The 14,601-nt window shown below is 46.7% G+C and overlaps 6 protein-coding genes across 6 annotated transcripts; 3 read left to right on the top strand and 3 right to left on the bottom strand.

The window, feature by feature from the left end:
* Positions 1-443: 443 nt before the first annotated feature.
* GLAREA_08136 (P-loop containing nucleoside triphosphate hydrolase) lies at positions 444-6,407 on the bottom strand (the record flags this gene model as incomplete). The annotated part of the gene is made up of 1 exon (XM_008090182.1): positions 444-6,407. The coding sequence occupies one exon, from the start codon at positions 6,405-6,407 to the stop codon at positions 444-446; it is 5,964 nt and encodes a 1,987-aa protein (XP_008088373.1).
* A 1,298-nt stretch (positions 6,408-7,705) lies between these two features.
* Positions 7,706-8,824, top strand: GLAREA_08135 ((Trans)glycosidase; the record flags this gene model as incomplete). Its single annotated transcript, XM_008090181.1, has 2 exons — positions 7,706-8,035; positions 8,096-8,824. 2 exons carry the CDS (start codon positions 7,706-7,708, stop codon positions 8,822-8,824), a joined length of 1,059 nt encoding a protein of 352 aa, XP_008088372.1.
* A 307-nt stretch (positions 8,825-9,131) lies between these two features.
* GLAREA_08134 (RNA-binding, RBD) lies at positions 9,132-11,048 on the bottom strand (the record flags this gene model as incomplete). Its single annotated transcript, XM_008090180.1, has 4 exons — positions 9,132-10,555; positions 10,602-10,662; positions 10,712-10,926; positions 10,976-11,048. 4 exons carry the CDS (start codon positions 11,046-11,048, stop codon positions 9,132-9,134), a joined length of 1,773 nt encoding a protein of 590 aa, XP_008088371.1.
* Positions 11,049-11,204: 156 nt separating this feature from the next.
* On the bottom strand, positions 11,205-11,648 carry GLAREA_08133 (uncharacterized protein; the record flags this gene model as incomplete). Its single annotated transcript, XM_008090179.1, has 2 exons — positions 11,205-11,455; positions 11,528-11,648. 2 exons carry the CDS (start codon positions 11,646-11,648, stop codon positions 11,205-11,207), a joined length of 372 nt encoding a protein of 123 aa, XP_008088370.1.
* Positions 11,649-11,892: 244 nt separating this feature from the next.
* GLAREA_08132 (Molybdopterin synthase subunit MoaE) lies at positions 11,893-12,544 on the top strand (the record flags this gene model as incomplete). Its single annotated transcript, XM_008090178.1, has 2 exons — positions 11,893-12,025; positions 12,075-12,544. 2 exons carry the CDS (start codon positions 11,893-11,895, stop codon positions 12,542-12,544), a joined length of 603 nt encoding a protein of 200 aa, XP_008088369.1.
* Positions 12,545-13,220: 676 nt separating this feature from the next.
* On the top strand, positions 13,221-14,440 carry GLAREA_08131 (NAD(P)-binding Rossmann-fold containing protein; the record flags this gene model as incomplete). Its single annotated transcript, XM_008090177.1, has 4 exons — positions 13,221-13,826; positions 14,016-14,180; positions 14,308-14,355; positions 14,411-14,440. The coding sequence occupies 4 exons, from the start codon at positions 13,221-13,223 to the stop codon at positions 14,438-14,440; spliced, it is 849 nt and encodes a 282-aa protein (XP_008088368.1).
* Between the last annotated feature and the right edge of the window lie 161 nt (positions 14,441-14,601).

The raw sequence follows: 14,601 nt of genomic DNA, 5'->3' as shown, positions 1-14,601 counted from the left end.
CCACAGGCAATAATGTCATCCAGCATTGATGTTAGAGACGTGGTAGCAATATGTTATTGAAACCAGGAACAATAATTGGGGCATACTACGCACTACCTTTCCCGAACACGCCATAAAGCTGCTGCATCATGCTTCGGTGGCAAATGCATACGATAATTGTAGATTGATTTATGCTTCTAAGTCTAAAGTCAGCTTCGTGATACGCACTTCTTCGGGCCAAGTGTGCAAAGCTAAAAGCCTATAAACCCTCCTTGGGACCGTCACGCGGTCCAGCACCCCACGTAACAACACAGTCAGCATATACGAAACTGTGTAACATCCTGCAAAACCACTATTGACGGGCTCATTGAAGCTGCCGTTGCCCGAGAGAGCATCGAACTGACCCGATGAGGCTCTGCGCAGATCAGGAAGTCCGAAGCTGGACAGTGTGCTTCAATCCTCGCTTAGACCCGACTCCCCTGTCCATTTTTCGCAGCCCCCTTTTCCGCTTTCTTTCCGTCATACTCCGCAGGCAGTGTAACGACTTCGGGCACAACATCCGGAATTTCGACACCCTGAATCTTGTGTATGAGTCCCAGATATCCATCGCTAACAATCCAGACATCAAATTTCCTTCCTTGCTCAGCGCGACCTGGCTCGTCGCTAGCGAATTTCATGGACGCTCTGGCACTTGGCTTTCCTCTCATGTTGGTGTTTGAATTCCAGCTCACTCTTTTGATAGCAATGATTTCGTCTTTCCCTTCGTTACAGAGAATCGCAAAATATCCCTCTGTTTGTGACTTCGGGAAACGTGGAGCGTACATTTTGCCTTCCTTATCTAGTAAAGGATTTTGACGTTCGATGGTTATGGTTAAAGAGAAAGGTGTTATATCTTTTACATCAATTTTAAGAATTGGAAGATATGTTGCTGCCTTATTAAACTTCTGGGTTTGAGCGGAAGACAAACCGAAAGCTCGTATGGTTGACTGATATTCATTTTCCGATTGGTCGGCCAGTGCTTGAAGAGATGATGGAACTCCTGCCTCCTCGGGTTGGGTTGTTGGTACACCTGGAAGGATAGACAATGGATAATCTGTTGGCCAACGCGCAGACTTGATACATTGAAGCAGCGTGATCATTTGCATGCAACTTGACAGGAAGCCCATCTCTGTAATAACGTCGATACTGGCTTGTATAATACGGATCGCTTGGTCGAGTACACTGGTTTGATCACCAACATAATCCGTGATTGGGAGATCGATGCGTGACATGTGTGCTTGCAAGAGAAGGAATGCTTTGACATGTGGATCCCACATTGGAAGACCATCAAATGATGAAGCTGGAATGGGGAGATTCTTTGAGAGCTCCGCGTTGATGAGATCCTCGTTGTGACGGACGGGAAGTTCGTCATACTCTATTGCGCTGGACATCCAAAATAAGGCGTCTGCGAACGAAGCATCACGCGTCGCATGCTTCACCAAATGGCGTATTGTTTTGTGAGACAGATAATAGTAACTCATTATCTTACCAAGAGCCGTTGAGTCGACGTCTCCGTTTGGGTACATGGTAAGACACTGTGATTCTGCAAGTTCTCCAAGCGACTTGTCCACCATCTCAATCATGTAGTCGTTAGCCATTTGCTGAGCAGCAATGGTGTTATGTTCTTCCGCTGAGATCTCGAGGCCATAATACGAGGGATTTTTGTGCAAGCGACGGAAAAAGAAGGTCCACGTCAAGTAGTCCAACGCATCCTGCTTCGTAGTAATGGTTTCCGCTGAGACTTCCGCACCCAAATGGTTGTCCAAAACATTGTGTAGCGATGACTCTACAGGAAAGCCAGTATGGAGAAAGTGTTTGTAGAAAGCCTTCTTCGAATCTTGAGTAAAGATTCTTGCAATTCCCGATGTGTCGAACTGTGGACGGCCAGCACGGCCCATCATTTGAAGAACATCTGTAAGGTCCATGTCCTTGTAGCCCTCAATTTTAGCATCAAAATACTGAGTTCCTTTGACAACAACTAGGTGAGCGGGCAGATTCACACCCCAAGCAAGTGTACTTGTTGCAACAAGAATTTGGATCTTGTTATTGGCGAACAACTCTTCTGACAATGATCGATCAGACTCAACAAGACCTGCATGATGGAGACCGATACCAAAGCTTAACGCTTCCTTCAAAGCATCGTCTTTGACTCTGGAAAGATTTAGTTGCAGGTCATCTTCTGACATCTTGACAAAACGACGGGGATTATCCTCCATTCCACAAAAATTGATCAAATCCTTAGCCGTCAAACGTGTCTGTCGGCGAGAAGCCACAAACACAATAACAGGCTTATCAGGGCTATGTGTTTTGATTGCCAAGAACGTGGGTCGATTCATAGATTGCATGAGAGGGCAGAATCCTCGCACTTCGGGAAAACCATCAATGAATGTTTCCAACGGGACAGGACGAACACTGTGTCGGAAATTGAAAAATCCTTCCTTCACGCCAAGCCAGTTCCCAAGATCCATAGCATTTGCACATGCCGTTGACATACCCATCAGCCTTACGGAGTTCTTAGATTGGGCGGCAATATAGTTCATACGAGACACGATGATCTCCAAAATGGGACCTCGATCACCACCTAGTAGATGGATCTCGTCTATAATGACCAAGCTGACCTGCTTAACGTAGCCTCTCGATTGCCACCCTCGCGAAATACCATCCCACTTTTCAGGAGTAGTGACTATGATATCCGCATCACGAATAGTACGAGTGTCTGGAGTATTGTCACCAGTCAACTCGACTAGCTTCAAACCCATTTGCCGAGTGATTCGCGCGCTCCAGTCTTTGACACGCTCTCGAACAAGTGCTTTCATGGGTGCAATGTACACTACTTTTGAACCAGGCTTTTCTCTAAATGCCCACCACATTGCCAGCTCGCAAGCGATGGTCTTTCCAGATCCAGTGGGAGAACCCAAGAATACATTTGCAGGCGAATGGTACAGACAATGGAAAAGTTGTGTCTGCATCGGGTTGAAGAACTGGAATCTCTGGCCATAAATCTCTTCTAACCCAGGATTTTTGAGAGCTGTGACCGGGAGAGGCTGCAAGTTCAAGAGATCGGTGTAAACACTCTCAGTATCTGGTCTGATAAGATGCTGAAAGGAGATAGGATGAACCGTTTCCGCACCGAGCCAACGATCAGACACAGCTCTGACATAGATCTGAGTCGGTAGCGGATCTGACAACGGGATCGTGAAATTGAGCTCATGGTCATCATATAGTTTTCTCCGATTAAGAATGAAAAACTCGTGATGGTAGATCTCTGACGTCTCGGAGTTCTCAACCCAGATCCAGTAACTCTCGGATGTTCCATGATGACGGTCGTTCCAACGGAAGTCTGGTGTAAGGTATAACTTGATTCGGAGCACATCCCTATTTAATGGAGCAATTTCAGAGTCGATGCTGATTGTGGGAAAGTTGTCTAGGATCTTGGAGATATTCTTCCCAGCTGCGAAGTTGTGTACTAGGGACCCTATCTCCGCAGGCTCCATGTCCCTCAATGTCTCTATCGTTACCGAGTCTTTGGATTCCAACTGATTGAGGACTGGTTTAGGTAAATCGAACTGTTGCAGAGGATGCTGAAATGCCCATAGACGCTTCTCGATCGATTTGCACATTGAAAGCAAGACCAAGCATTGGTGACCCCATCGCCGGTTAAGGGCAATCATGAACAGCGCCCTGCAGATTCTGGCGGATTGCTGCGCAATGTAATTCGAGTCATTGGCCAAGGCGAAGTCCTCGATGTACGCACGGGATATATAAGATTGCAAGAGGATATTGGTCTTGGTCTGCGACGACTCGCCTTTCTCGACCTCGCAAGGTGAGAATTGTTCGTCGCGAAGTTTTGAGAGCTCCTTCGATTCTGTATCTCTTGACTGGACGTTGTCAAACTCTCCACTCATAGCAATCATTTTCAAAACATCAGCTTCAGTAGCCTGCGGCCTCATCATAGTGTTGAAGATTTCAATGCTGGTATGAAGAATATAATATTGACTGGCGATTCGGCCAATGTCTTTGCTGCGAAGCTCCTCCGTTGTCTCATTGAAGATGATCATCTGATTCTGTTGCAACGTTCTCGCAGCTTGAATGATCAACAGCCGTCGGCGTTGAACCAGCGTTGGGTCGTCTCTAATCTCTGCCCAGTCAATTCCATATGTAAGAGGATTTCTTTGCATGCGAACAAACAAGTAGGAGTAGCCAAGCCAGGTTACCGCTTCTGGGACCGATGTCACGGTTCCTAGACCAATCTCGGCGTTTAAGTTGTCCACAAGATGCTTCGAGAATTTTGATTCGATAGGGACTTGAGCTGTGACTGCTGTAAGGTAATGCTGAACCTTATCGTGTGTTGTGCAAATCATTCCAATACCAGTGTCTTCAAACTGAGGTCGACCAGCACGACCAAAAATTTGAAGAACGTCCAGTATTCCGAGGTCAATAAATTTGCCCTCCTGAGCGCTGTACACCTGCGTTCCTTTGATAACAACAGCTGCCGCCGGCAAATTAACACCCCATGCAAGCGTTGCAGTACAGCAAAGTACCTTTAAGACGCCATTACCAAAAAGCTTTTCCATCAGATTTCGATCCGAACGAGCCATTCCTGCATGATGGATTCCAATTCCTTTCGGCAAGAGTTCACGAAGTTCTTTGCCTTTTGACTGCTTGAGATCCTTGATCGCGGCTTCGTACATGGGATGACTGGTAGGATCGAATAGATCGACGCATACTTGCTCGATAGCTTTCTCGTACAGCATTTTCGCCGTGTTCTGGGTGTCCTTTCTGGAATGAACGAAGACCATCACTTGGTGATCTTGCTCGAGCATCTCACGTACCTTTTCAAACGCAGTAGTATCAATGTTGTCTCGTGAAGTTTTGGTCCCGGCCTTGCCTTTTACACCAATAAAATGTTGCTCAAGAGGGACCGGTCTGAAGCTTGCATCGAAGTAAAACAGGCCGGCATGTCGATTTACTTTCAAGAAGTCCGCAACGTCGACATAGTTAGGTAAAGTAGCAGACAGACCAACAATTCGGATGAGGGACTGTGTACTCTCGACTTGGCGTTCTGTCCTAGCAACAAGTGATTCAAGCACAGATCCACGATCATCGTGAAGCATGTGTACCTCATCGATGATCAAGAGTCTCACTTTTTGAACGAGTTCAGTATCACCGGTCCCTTTCCGGGTCACAACATCCCACTTTTCTGGAGTTGTTACAATGATCTGCGTCTGGACAATCTCTTTTTTTGTGAGGTGCATATCTCCCGTGAGCTCTCGAACCTGCACACCAAGCCAGGCAAGTCGGCTACCAAGTTTCTGCGTGATTTCCGCAGCAAGAGCTTTCATGGGAGCGATATAGACAATCTTAAAGTCTTCGGTGTTTACAACGAAATCAGAAGCTTCTGGTTGTTCTGCGGGATTTGGTGAAGTATTTTGTCCAATTGCATGAAGCACAGTGAGCATAGCAGCATCAGTTTTACCAGCACCAGTCGGAGCGCAAATAAGCATGTTTTCGCTGCTCTGGTATGCAACAGGATATACCAAGCTTTGCATGCGATTGAGAGTCTTGTAACCCTTGAAAGTCTTACGGCAGAGGCCGTCCATTTCTGAAATCTTGACAAGCTGGCGGCCAGCACCCAATGTACCAACTTTAGCTGCAGGTATAATGTATTCTTCGTATCTGGCATGTTCCTTTCTCTCACTTCCGGCAGGAAGTCCATATTTCTGGCCTCGGTGATCTAGCAAGTTGCCAGCAGAATGTGCTTTATAAACATGGGGATATTGAGGACCGTCTCTATTGAGACTCGGGCCTAAAGTTGCGTTCTTGTGCTCGTAATCTCTCTGCCTCAAGGTCTCCTCACGCTGACGTTTAGTCTGAAGCTTGCCGAATATACTGTCATCCTGATTTGCCGCAAATGGAGAAGGGGCTGTGATTTCTCTACGATGAGAAATAAGATCAGTAACGAAATCAAGATCATCAAAACCAATGATATCGGTAAGGGTGGATTGTAGCTCTTCTTCAACACTGTCTGATGCCAGGAGTGCCATTATTTGTTCTTGTAAATCTTCGCCCCGAAGACCTTGCTTTCTAGAGGACAGAAGCAAACATTTGCTCCTCAGCCATTGCGGTCCATATGAGCCATTTGGGATTGGCGGATCATGGTCTCCATTAGAGTCGCTGCTGTAGACGTCTTCTTCGCTATCACTAATGAAATCCCATACATCATCGCCACTATTACCAGACGTAAAGTCCTCTTCTTCAAAGGCGACATCCGAATCATAAAGCGTGTCTCCATTATTTTGAGGCAATTTGAGGTCGGCCAATGCTGCGCGCATGTTGGCCAGTTGCGTTTGCCACCGCGCCTCTGCGGAGTCAAGCGCTGCGGGAGCCATCGTGAATAATATATTCTGGGTATGCGATGACGATCGCGGCGACGAAGGCGATAGTACACTCAATGAAAGATCTGATAGCAGCTTGATGCTCGAGAGAGTTTGAGGTTGACACAAAATTGAACATTCTGACTGACATGAGCATTTCGAGGCCTCGCTAAGCTCGCGCTAACAAAAGACATGCCCCACCGAAGATCAATGACAGTGACATGAGTTTAGCCCACCAGCGTCTTATTCTCTGAACTGTTTTATTCGGTTTTGTGCTACCATCAGTTTAACGTTTGAAATAATCTTCAAAATTTGGCCTTCACGAACTCGCCATTTCCAGTGCTGTGCTATACGGGGACGAATTTTTTGCTATTAAATGTCTATCACTTTCCAACTATCTAGTAAGCGGCCGCCAATGAGACTACAGTAGAGCGACCAGTGAATTCTCATCAGGGGGTGAGAAAGAGGCTTTAATAATATGTCAGTACGCTACATTCTCAGAGATAAAACGACTAGCTTGATGTCACGTGATATCTCAAAATCATGCTTCTCTCGCATTATCTCACCATGTAGTCAGAAGCAGAGGAATATCCATTGCCTTCAGTAGGTATCTCTACTCTCTACTGGCTGAGTAAAAATCCCGTCTACGAGCCGGTTGGTAAAATTATGAATAAATTGAATCACAGATCCTAATCGTGAGTCTCGTGATAATATGAACCAGTTGACCACACGCTTAGCCACGCAGAACAATATATCGACTTCAGGTTACCAGATGGATGGTATTTGGAAAAATCTCCGGCCTCAAAAGCATTTATTCCGCCGGATCCAAGATACCTTGGCCAAAATGTAGGCTAGACTAGGTGCCACTCGCTTCGCAAACAGCCGCTGTTAAAGTTTGAAACGGAAGGGGAAGTGACGAATCCCAGGTATACGAATGAATCAAATTGCGGGGAGCATTTGACCCTGTTGTCGGACAGATTTGCGCACCAGTGATATGATAGCGTGAGATCCTTCCTCTCCGCGTTTCTAACCCACTCATCGGTACTTGGGAATTTCCCCCACACATATCTAGTGGGTTACAGTTTATATTATACCGAAGATAGGAGCGGGGAGACTTCTTGAGCAGGTGATAGGAGGACAAATTTCATATGTTCCGAGGACCAGGAACCCAAAACATATTTTTATTAATGCCCTGATCTTTTCAACTTCTCTTTCCTCTCTTTCCCCCTTTCCTGTTTTCCTTCTGTCGCTCACTAGCCTCTGACTCTTCGAAGCATACAAAGGTTGCGGCAAGTGAGGTGATTCAAATCGCTATGTTGCTCCAAAGACTTGCAATATTTGCCCATGCTGTATCTTTTGCAAATGCCGCCCTCACATACAAAGGGGTAGATTGGTCCTCAACTCTGATGTTGGAAAAATCAGGCAAGTCCTTCAAGACCACCGGCGGAAGTACCGCTGCATTCGAAAGCATCTTGAAGTCCAGCGGCGTAAATACGGTGCGTCAACGGTTATGGGTCAACCCTGCAGATGGCAACTATAATCTGGCATACAACATTGCCCTTGGGAAGCGTGCAAAGGCAGCGGGGTTGGGAGTATACCTAGATCTTCATTACAGTGACACATGGGCGGATCCAGCGCACCAGGTATGAAAATGATTATGGTGATCGCTGAAGCTTTGCGGCGTGTTAACTATTGTTGCGCAGACACTGCCTAAAGGCTGGCCATCCAACATCGATGATCTGAGTTGGCAAGTATACAATTATACTCAAAATGTATGCAACTCTTTTCAAGCGGCAGGTGTACCTCTTGAGATAATCTCGATCGGTAATGAGATAACCGCTGGTATGCTCTGGCCACTGGGGAAAACCAGTAGTCCGGCGAACCTAGCACGTATGCTACATTCGGCAGCAGCTGGCGTGAAAGACTCGAGTCTTGCAAAGAAACCGAAAATTATGATCCATACAGATAATGGATGGAACTGGTCTACACAATCCTGGTTTTACAAGCTCATACTGGCTCAAGGGACACTGGTGACGACTGATTTCGATATGATTGGTGTTTCTTATTATCCCTTCTACAATAGTTTGGCAACGCTCGCATCCCTTAAAAGCAGTCTAAACAACATTGCCACGACTTTTTCGAAACAAGTCGTGGTTGCAGAAACAAATTGGCCTGTATCTTGCCCGAGCCCCAAGTACGCTTTCCCCAGTGACACCACAAGCATTCCAAAGAGCATTGCTGGCCAGACGACCTGGATGAAAAACGTAGCTTCTGCCCTGGGAGCTGTTTCGGGATCTTTAGGTGTAGGAGTATTTTATTGGGAGCCAGGATTTATTGGGAATGCTGCTCTTGGCAGTTCGTGTGCTGACAACCTGATGGTCGAATACTCTGGAATTGCGAGGTCGAGTTTGTCGGTATTTTCATCGCTCTGAGCCATTTATCAACGTATTGAAAAATCTCGCTTTCTGTGAGGAAAGAGTATCAGTCGTGGTGCCTGTATTCGCAAGTCCCAACTAGTATTGCTGGCCTTCTCCGTTGAAGTATTGCTGTTTGAAAGCACACGGCAGGCAGACTTTCCAACTACGCGTGTAGAGCACAATTGCAATCTGAATCCTTTTAATGGTGATGAAAGGCCCAAGAGGCGTTCCCGGGTTGTAGGGTATGGAATTGTTGATAACTGAAACTAGATTAAAAAATATTGAGCAACCACATATTCTATAACCGTGTGGGCTGTAACAGTCAAGCAAGACTCTCGAAGCGCTCTTTCGCTTTGTCCTTCGTTTTATTCAGGAAATCAGCATAGGTTCCGGTCGTTTGACGCTGCGCTTCTTCAGCAGCATCACCAAGCTTGCCTCCTTGCGCACCTAAGCCAACTCCGGCACTGTAGAGGTCCGTCCTTATTGCATCAGTCATTCCCGTACCTTGTGCACCTAAACCCTCGCCAGCAGTCCAGCCCATTTTCCCCAGCAATGCTGCGCCCTTAGACTGCACTGATGTATCAATCGCATCCGTGTCGGTGGAAGGCTTTGATCCACGGTTGTGTTGTGCAGCTGGCTGCTTCGGTTGGTTGAAGGCTTGCCTCCGCTCTTTGGCTCTGTCTCTATAAGCCGAGCTATTGGGATTTTCAATTGATTTGCTGAGTTTACTCAATGCATTAGCAACTAGCGCCGAATCCTTCATGTTGTCTCGATGGAGCTTGCTCGTATGCTCGTGCTTCTTAACGTCTTCTTCTGATTTAAACTGCCGAGAACATAGAAGACAGCACTTTCGATTCAAGTCCGCAAAACTCTGGGTGGAAGGTTTGGTTCCATCGGTCAAGATTTTGTTGTCCACACTGTTCTGCGAGGCTCCAGGAATGGCATCTTCGGGCTGCTTGGGCGTAATGCCATGGATTTCAGCATGCCTATTAGACCAGAACTGTAGGTGAGGCGCTACAATCTTGGCTTCCTTTTCGACCTTCCGCTTTTTGGGTCGAGCCTCACCCTCCTTACTCTGATCTACCAAGCCCTCATTTGCTGCAGCAGCTGCACGCTTGGCATGCTCACTTTGCTTGCGTTTCTCGACCGACGGCTGCTCTGCGACTGCAGTGACAAGCTCATTAGCGTAAGCAGCCTCGTCCCAATACATCAACTTAATCGCGTTATTCGACAAAGGGCTAAACGTAAATTGAGCATCCCCGTTTTCCAAAGGACGAAGGACAGGCACGAATACGCCTGCATGTATATAAGAAATCATCACGGGCTTCGATGAAATAGTAAATTTCTCCGAAGCCTTGTATTTAGCCACTGCGGCTTGCGCATCTTCAACCGTGCTGAACTCAGCGAAGCCATACCTCCAGCTATCGTTGGTTTTGCGGTCACGGATCAACAGAACGCGTCGAAGTGATCCTTCTTTCGCCCCGTAGCTTGAATCGTTCGATGTGGAAGCTATTTTTGTCTTTTTGTTCGCTTGATTGTCATTCGAAGAATTGGTGGCCTTGGTCTTATAAAGCTTACTAACGCCTTTGGCTAAGAGGTCCTCGTTCACACCTGGCTCTAAACCGCGCAACAACAGAAATTGTGAAGCATTACCATCAAGGGCTGCGTCGCTGTCTCCCGTTGTGGCAAACCCGGAGAAAGCAGACATGTTGGCTTGCGCAATAACAATTCCGTGAGCCGAGGCACCTAGTTCTGTTAGAAAGTACAGCGTAACAGATCATCGTAAACCCACGAGTTCTTGGAGCATTGCAACGAAAGCATAGTGTGCGACTGGAAAAATTAGGAAGGTAACACTGTCACTGTCAGTGGACGTCCGGAATGAAGAACTTCGAAGAGTCGTACCACATCACACTTCCAATCGTCCTCCCCATAACCGGCTTTGTCACGATCGTCCCTCTCGCGACTGTACGCGATCCGAACTTTGACTGGTTGAGACGTTCCTTGCTGAGCACCTTCTTGTGGATCATATAAAGTGAGACTAGGATAATGTCGTTCTAGGAGACGAGTTGCGTCTGCAATAGTAGCGAATTGAGCGAAGGCGAATTGTCGCGACTTGCCTTGAGCAACGTAAGTACGTACTTTCAGTCCATCAATTGTTATTCTTACCAGTCTTCTTGTCCTTAATAATCCGAATTTCCTCTAACCCATCAAGCCGTAATTTATGTTGTAATTCATTCATAATCTGTAAACCAAAAGAACGGCCAGATGGCCAGTCCTCATCTTAGCCAGAGCTCTGATATTTTTTAACACATACTGAGAGTAAAGGAAACTGGCGTATCGTATGAATTGCCGATGAGGGGTGGGGAAGGGGCGCCAACGTCTTCGTGTGTTATGTTTATGGGAATGCCCTCCAGTATAACATTCCGATTTGGTACTCCGCCATAGTACGGAGACCGGCTCCGTGACCTAACTGGAGATTCGTAATCTTCTCCATCTCGATCGATATATCGTCCTCGCCTTTCTCTTCGTGGAGATCTGGATCTGCGGCGATTATGGTCGTAATTCCTGTGGCCGTCTCTGGGAAAGTCGTCTTGGTATTTTGTGGTTTGCATAGTTTCGCCGCTCGCAGGCCGTCTTGGTGATGTTCTTGAGTTATCTTGGGACATGGAACGTCAGCAGAGATACAAGAGAAAGCTCTGTATATGTTCTATCGTTTACCATGCCTCGAGGTTTCGTAGCCTTGTCCTTGTGGTCTGCGGAAACCCTCTTCGTAAGGCTGATCATCGTACATGCTGTATTCTTGCGCATTGCCCTGGTGTACGGGCCGAATAGAACTCATCTTGGGCGGATTCTGGAAAACGTCTATGAACTACGTTCTTAGAAGTAGCTTGGGAATGAATGATAGAGACGACATGGCGACGTTAACTTATGTTTGGGCAAGCTTGTTGCCTTACAAGCAAGGCTCCACAACAGGTGCCCCAAACCTGCCATTAACTGTGAATCACAGCCTCTTTCACTCTCGTTCAAGTGAAAATTCGGCCCTCCAACCACTCAGAAAATTGTTCTGCTGTAATACCGTCAAGATGGTAAATATGGACACAAAAGAGATTGTCGAGGAGACCCGCTACGTGGCACTGACACATGATACTCTTGATGCAAAACCCATAATGGACCGTGTGCGAAGTCCAAAAGCCGGTGCAATAGTCCTCTTTGCCGGTAATGTGTCTCCTCCGGTACCTGAAAATTCCCTGACGAATGTTTGAAGGTACTACAAGAGACAACTTTGCCGGAAAATCGGTGAAGGAGTTGCAGTACACTTCGTACGAACCTCGTGCACTGCAAAGTATGCTAGCGATATGCAATGCTGTTCAAGAGAAACACTCCCTCACAGCGATCGCAATGATTCATCGATTGGGTGTTGTACCTGTTGGAGAAGAAAGCATCCTAATTGCAGTCTCGTCACCCCATCGCCAAGCGGCTTGGAGGGCTGGTGAAGAGGCTTTAGAAGAATGCAAAGAGAAAGTTGAGGTGTGGAAAAAGGAAGAATTCGGTGGAGAAGAAGGTGGTGTTTGGAGAGCGAATCGAGACGGTGCTGTCGGCGTACGTATCGACAATGACCAAAATCTTAATTCGCCGGCTCCTGGTCCTCATGGACCAGTATTACGTCCAGGACGGCTTGGAGAAAGAGGACATGGAGCAGTTGTCAATCCTCGGAATCAGAACCAAAACTCCTAAAACACCTTTAGGCTTTAACATCTGTCGAAACTTCTACTACCTACCGATAAAAGCCTTTGGGCTCCTATCTGCATGCCTGCCATTGATCGTGTGGGTTTTTCTGAGCTCAATAGAGCTCCAGAAAAGTGCACCCTAGTATCTCATTCCAAAGGCATTTGGAAGACGCTGCTATTCAATGGTATAAAATGTTGGAAGCACCGCAGCTGGCATATACGCATTGTTTAGAGTTGATGTCGAGTCAAGAATCAGGTATCCAAGTCGCCCGGTAATTGTTTCCGATTTGGTGTAGCTCAACATGTCTTCATTGCTTCTTCGAGTAGCCAGATATTAATGTTTGAGTATCTGAGCTGGTCTCAATATTTTTACTATGCATGAGTGCTCAAGACGCCTAAATAATTGCTTTTTTGTAGTTGTCAATATTCAATCAGTTGCACCAATCTTGACAAGTACCTTCATCAAGAACCTCATATCTTACGTCGAAGGTGGCGCATTGCCCAGAATAGCTTTCACTTCCCCGCTCCACGTACACCATACGCCATGCCTTGCTTCCCCTCAATTCTTCGCATCTCTGTCAAGATGTACGAAAAGCATTTGAATTATTGAGACTTCATTATCTGGAATAGTTTCCTTTCAACGAAACAACGTATAGAACAACCTAACTATTGCTGGGTTAAATATGTCAGCCCTCATAACCAGGGCGCAGCGCCTCGCAGGCCCAAGTAGGATCTGGAAGTCCGTCTTCAATCGCCGCACGTTTATGCATCTACAATCTTTCTCTCTTGAAGGAAAAACATGTGTAGTCACTGGGGCTGGAAGGGGTTTGGGAAAAGAGTTCTTAACGGCCTTTTCACTTAGCGGAGCGAAAGGAGCTTGTGTTGACTTGAGCCTAGAAGCCGGCAACAATTCGATCCGCCATATTAAGGAGCATATATCATCTGAATCAAGTGCACCTGAGTCCTATCGACCCGAACTTAGAGCGTACGCTTGTGATGTTACGTCGGAAGCACAAGTGCGGGATACTTGGCAGGCCATAGTTAAAGACCTAGGCAAGATTGACGTCGTGGTCACCGCAGCTGGAATAGTAGACAATGTTGAGGCCGAAAACTATGGTTATGATCGATGGAAAAAGATGCTGGACGTGAACCTAAACGGAACCTTTCTTTTTGCTCGAGAAGCTGGAAAGTACTGGATCGAGCAGAAGATGAATGGGAATCTAATATTAGTGGCGAGTATGAGTGGGAAAATCTGTGTTCGACCGCAGAAGCAATCTGCTTATAATGCCGTGAGTCCGCGATCATTAATTGTGCTAACGCTCTCAAGTGATACCATAACAAGCGTTAACTTTGAGAGGCTGCTAACAATGCTTGCAGTCCAAAGCAGCAGTTTCTTTACTAGGTCGCTCGCTAGCAACAGAGGCAAGTCACACCCAATGAATATCGCACGATTGCAATTTACTCATACCTTGATGTAGTGGGGACCTAAAGGAATCAGAGTTAACAGCCTATGTCCAGGATACGTGAAGACAGATTTGATCATTGATCTTTTAGAGAAGGAAGGAAAGCACATCGAGGAGAATTGGGTCAAGGATATTCCTCTTGGACGATTAGCTCATCCGAGCGAGCTTCAAGGCACAATTGTACGCCCGCCATCCCCTTTACCCATCAAACCCCCAAAACCCTTCCACCTATATCCATCCCACCCCCGCTCCACTACAACTCCCACATATTGGCATCCCAGAGCTAACAAATTTATCACACATACAGGTTTGGATGGCTAGCAATGCGTCTAGTTACCTAAATGGAAGTGATATTGTGAGGCACACAGCATCTGTTTGTTGCCAGATATACCAAGCTAACAGAGGTCCAGGTCGTTGATGGCGGATACTGCTGTTACTGAGGCCTTGGCCTTCACAGTGATCTGGTGGGGTGCGGGTAACATTGCAAAAAAGCGTAGTAATTCGATTAGTTTGTGTTTTCGGACTGCCTCCTACATGGGTTATCAGTTATATTAATTTGCCAGAACGAATGGGGACCGGCGTGGGGGGCGGGGGCGGCCTC

This window comes from Glarea lozoyensis, assembly GCF_000409485.1.
Source record: "Glarea lozoyensis ATCC 20868 chromosome Unknown GLAREA9, whole genome shotgun sequence".
NCBI classification, from domain to species: Eukaryota; Fungi; Ascomycota; class Leotiomycetes; order Helotiales; family Helotiaceae; genus Glarea; species Glarea lozoyensis.
Note: the sequence above shows the minus strand (reverse complement) of the source record. Positions and strands in the feature narration are given on the sequence as shown.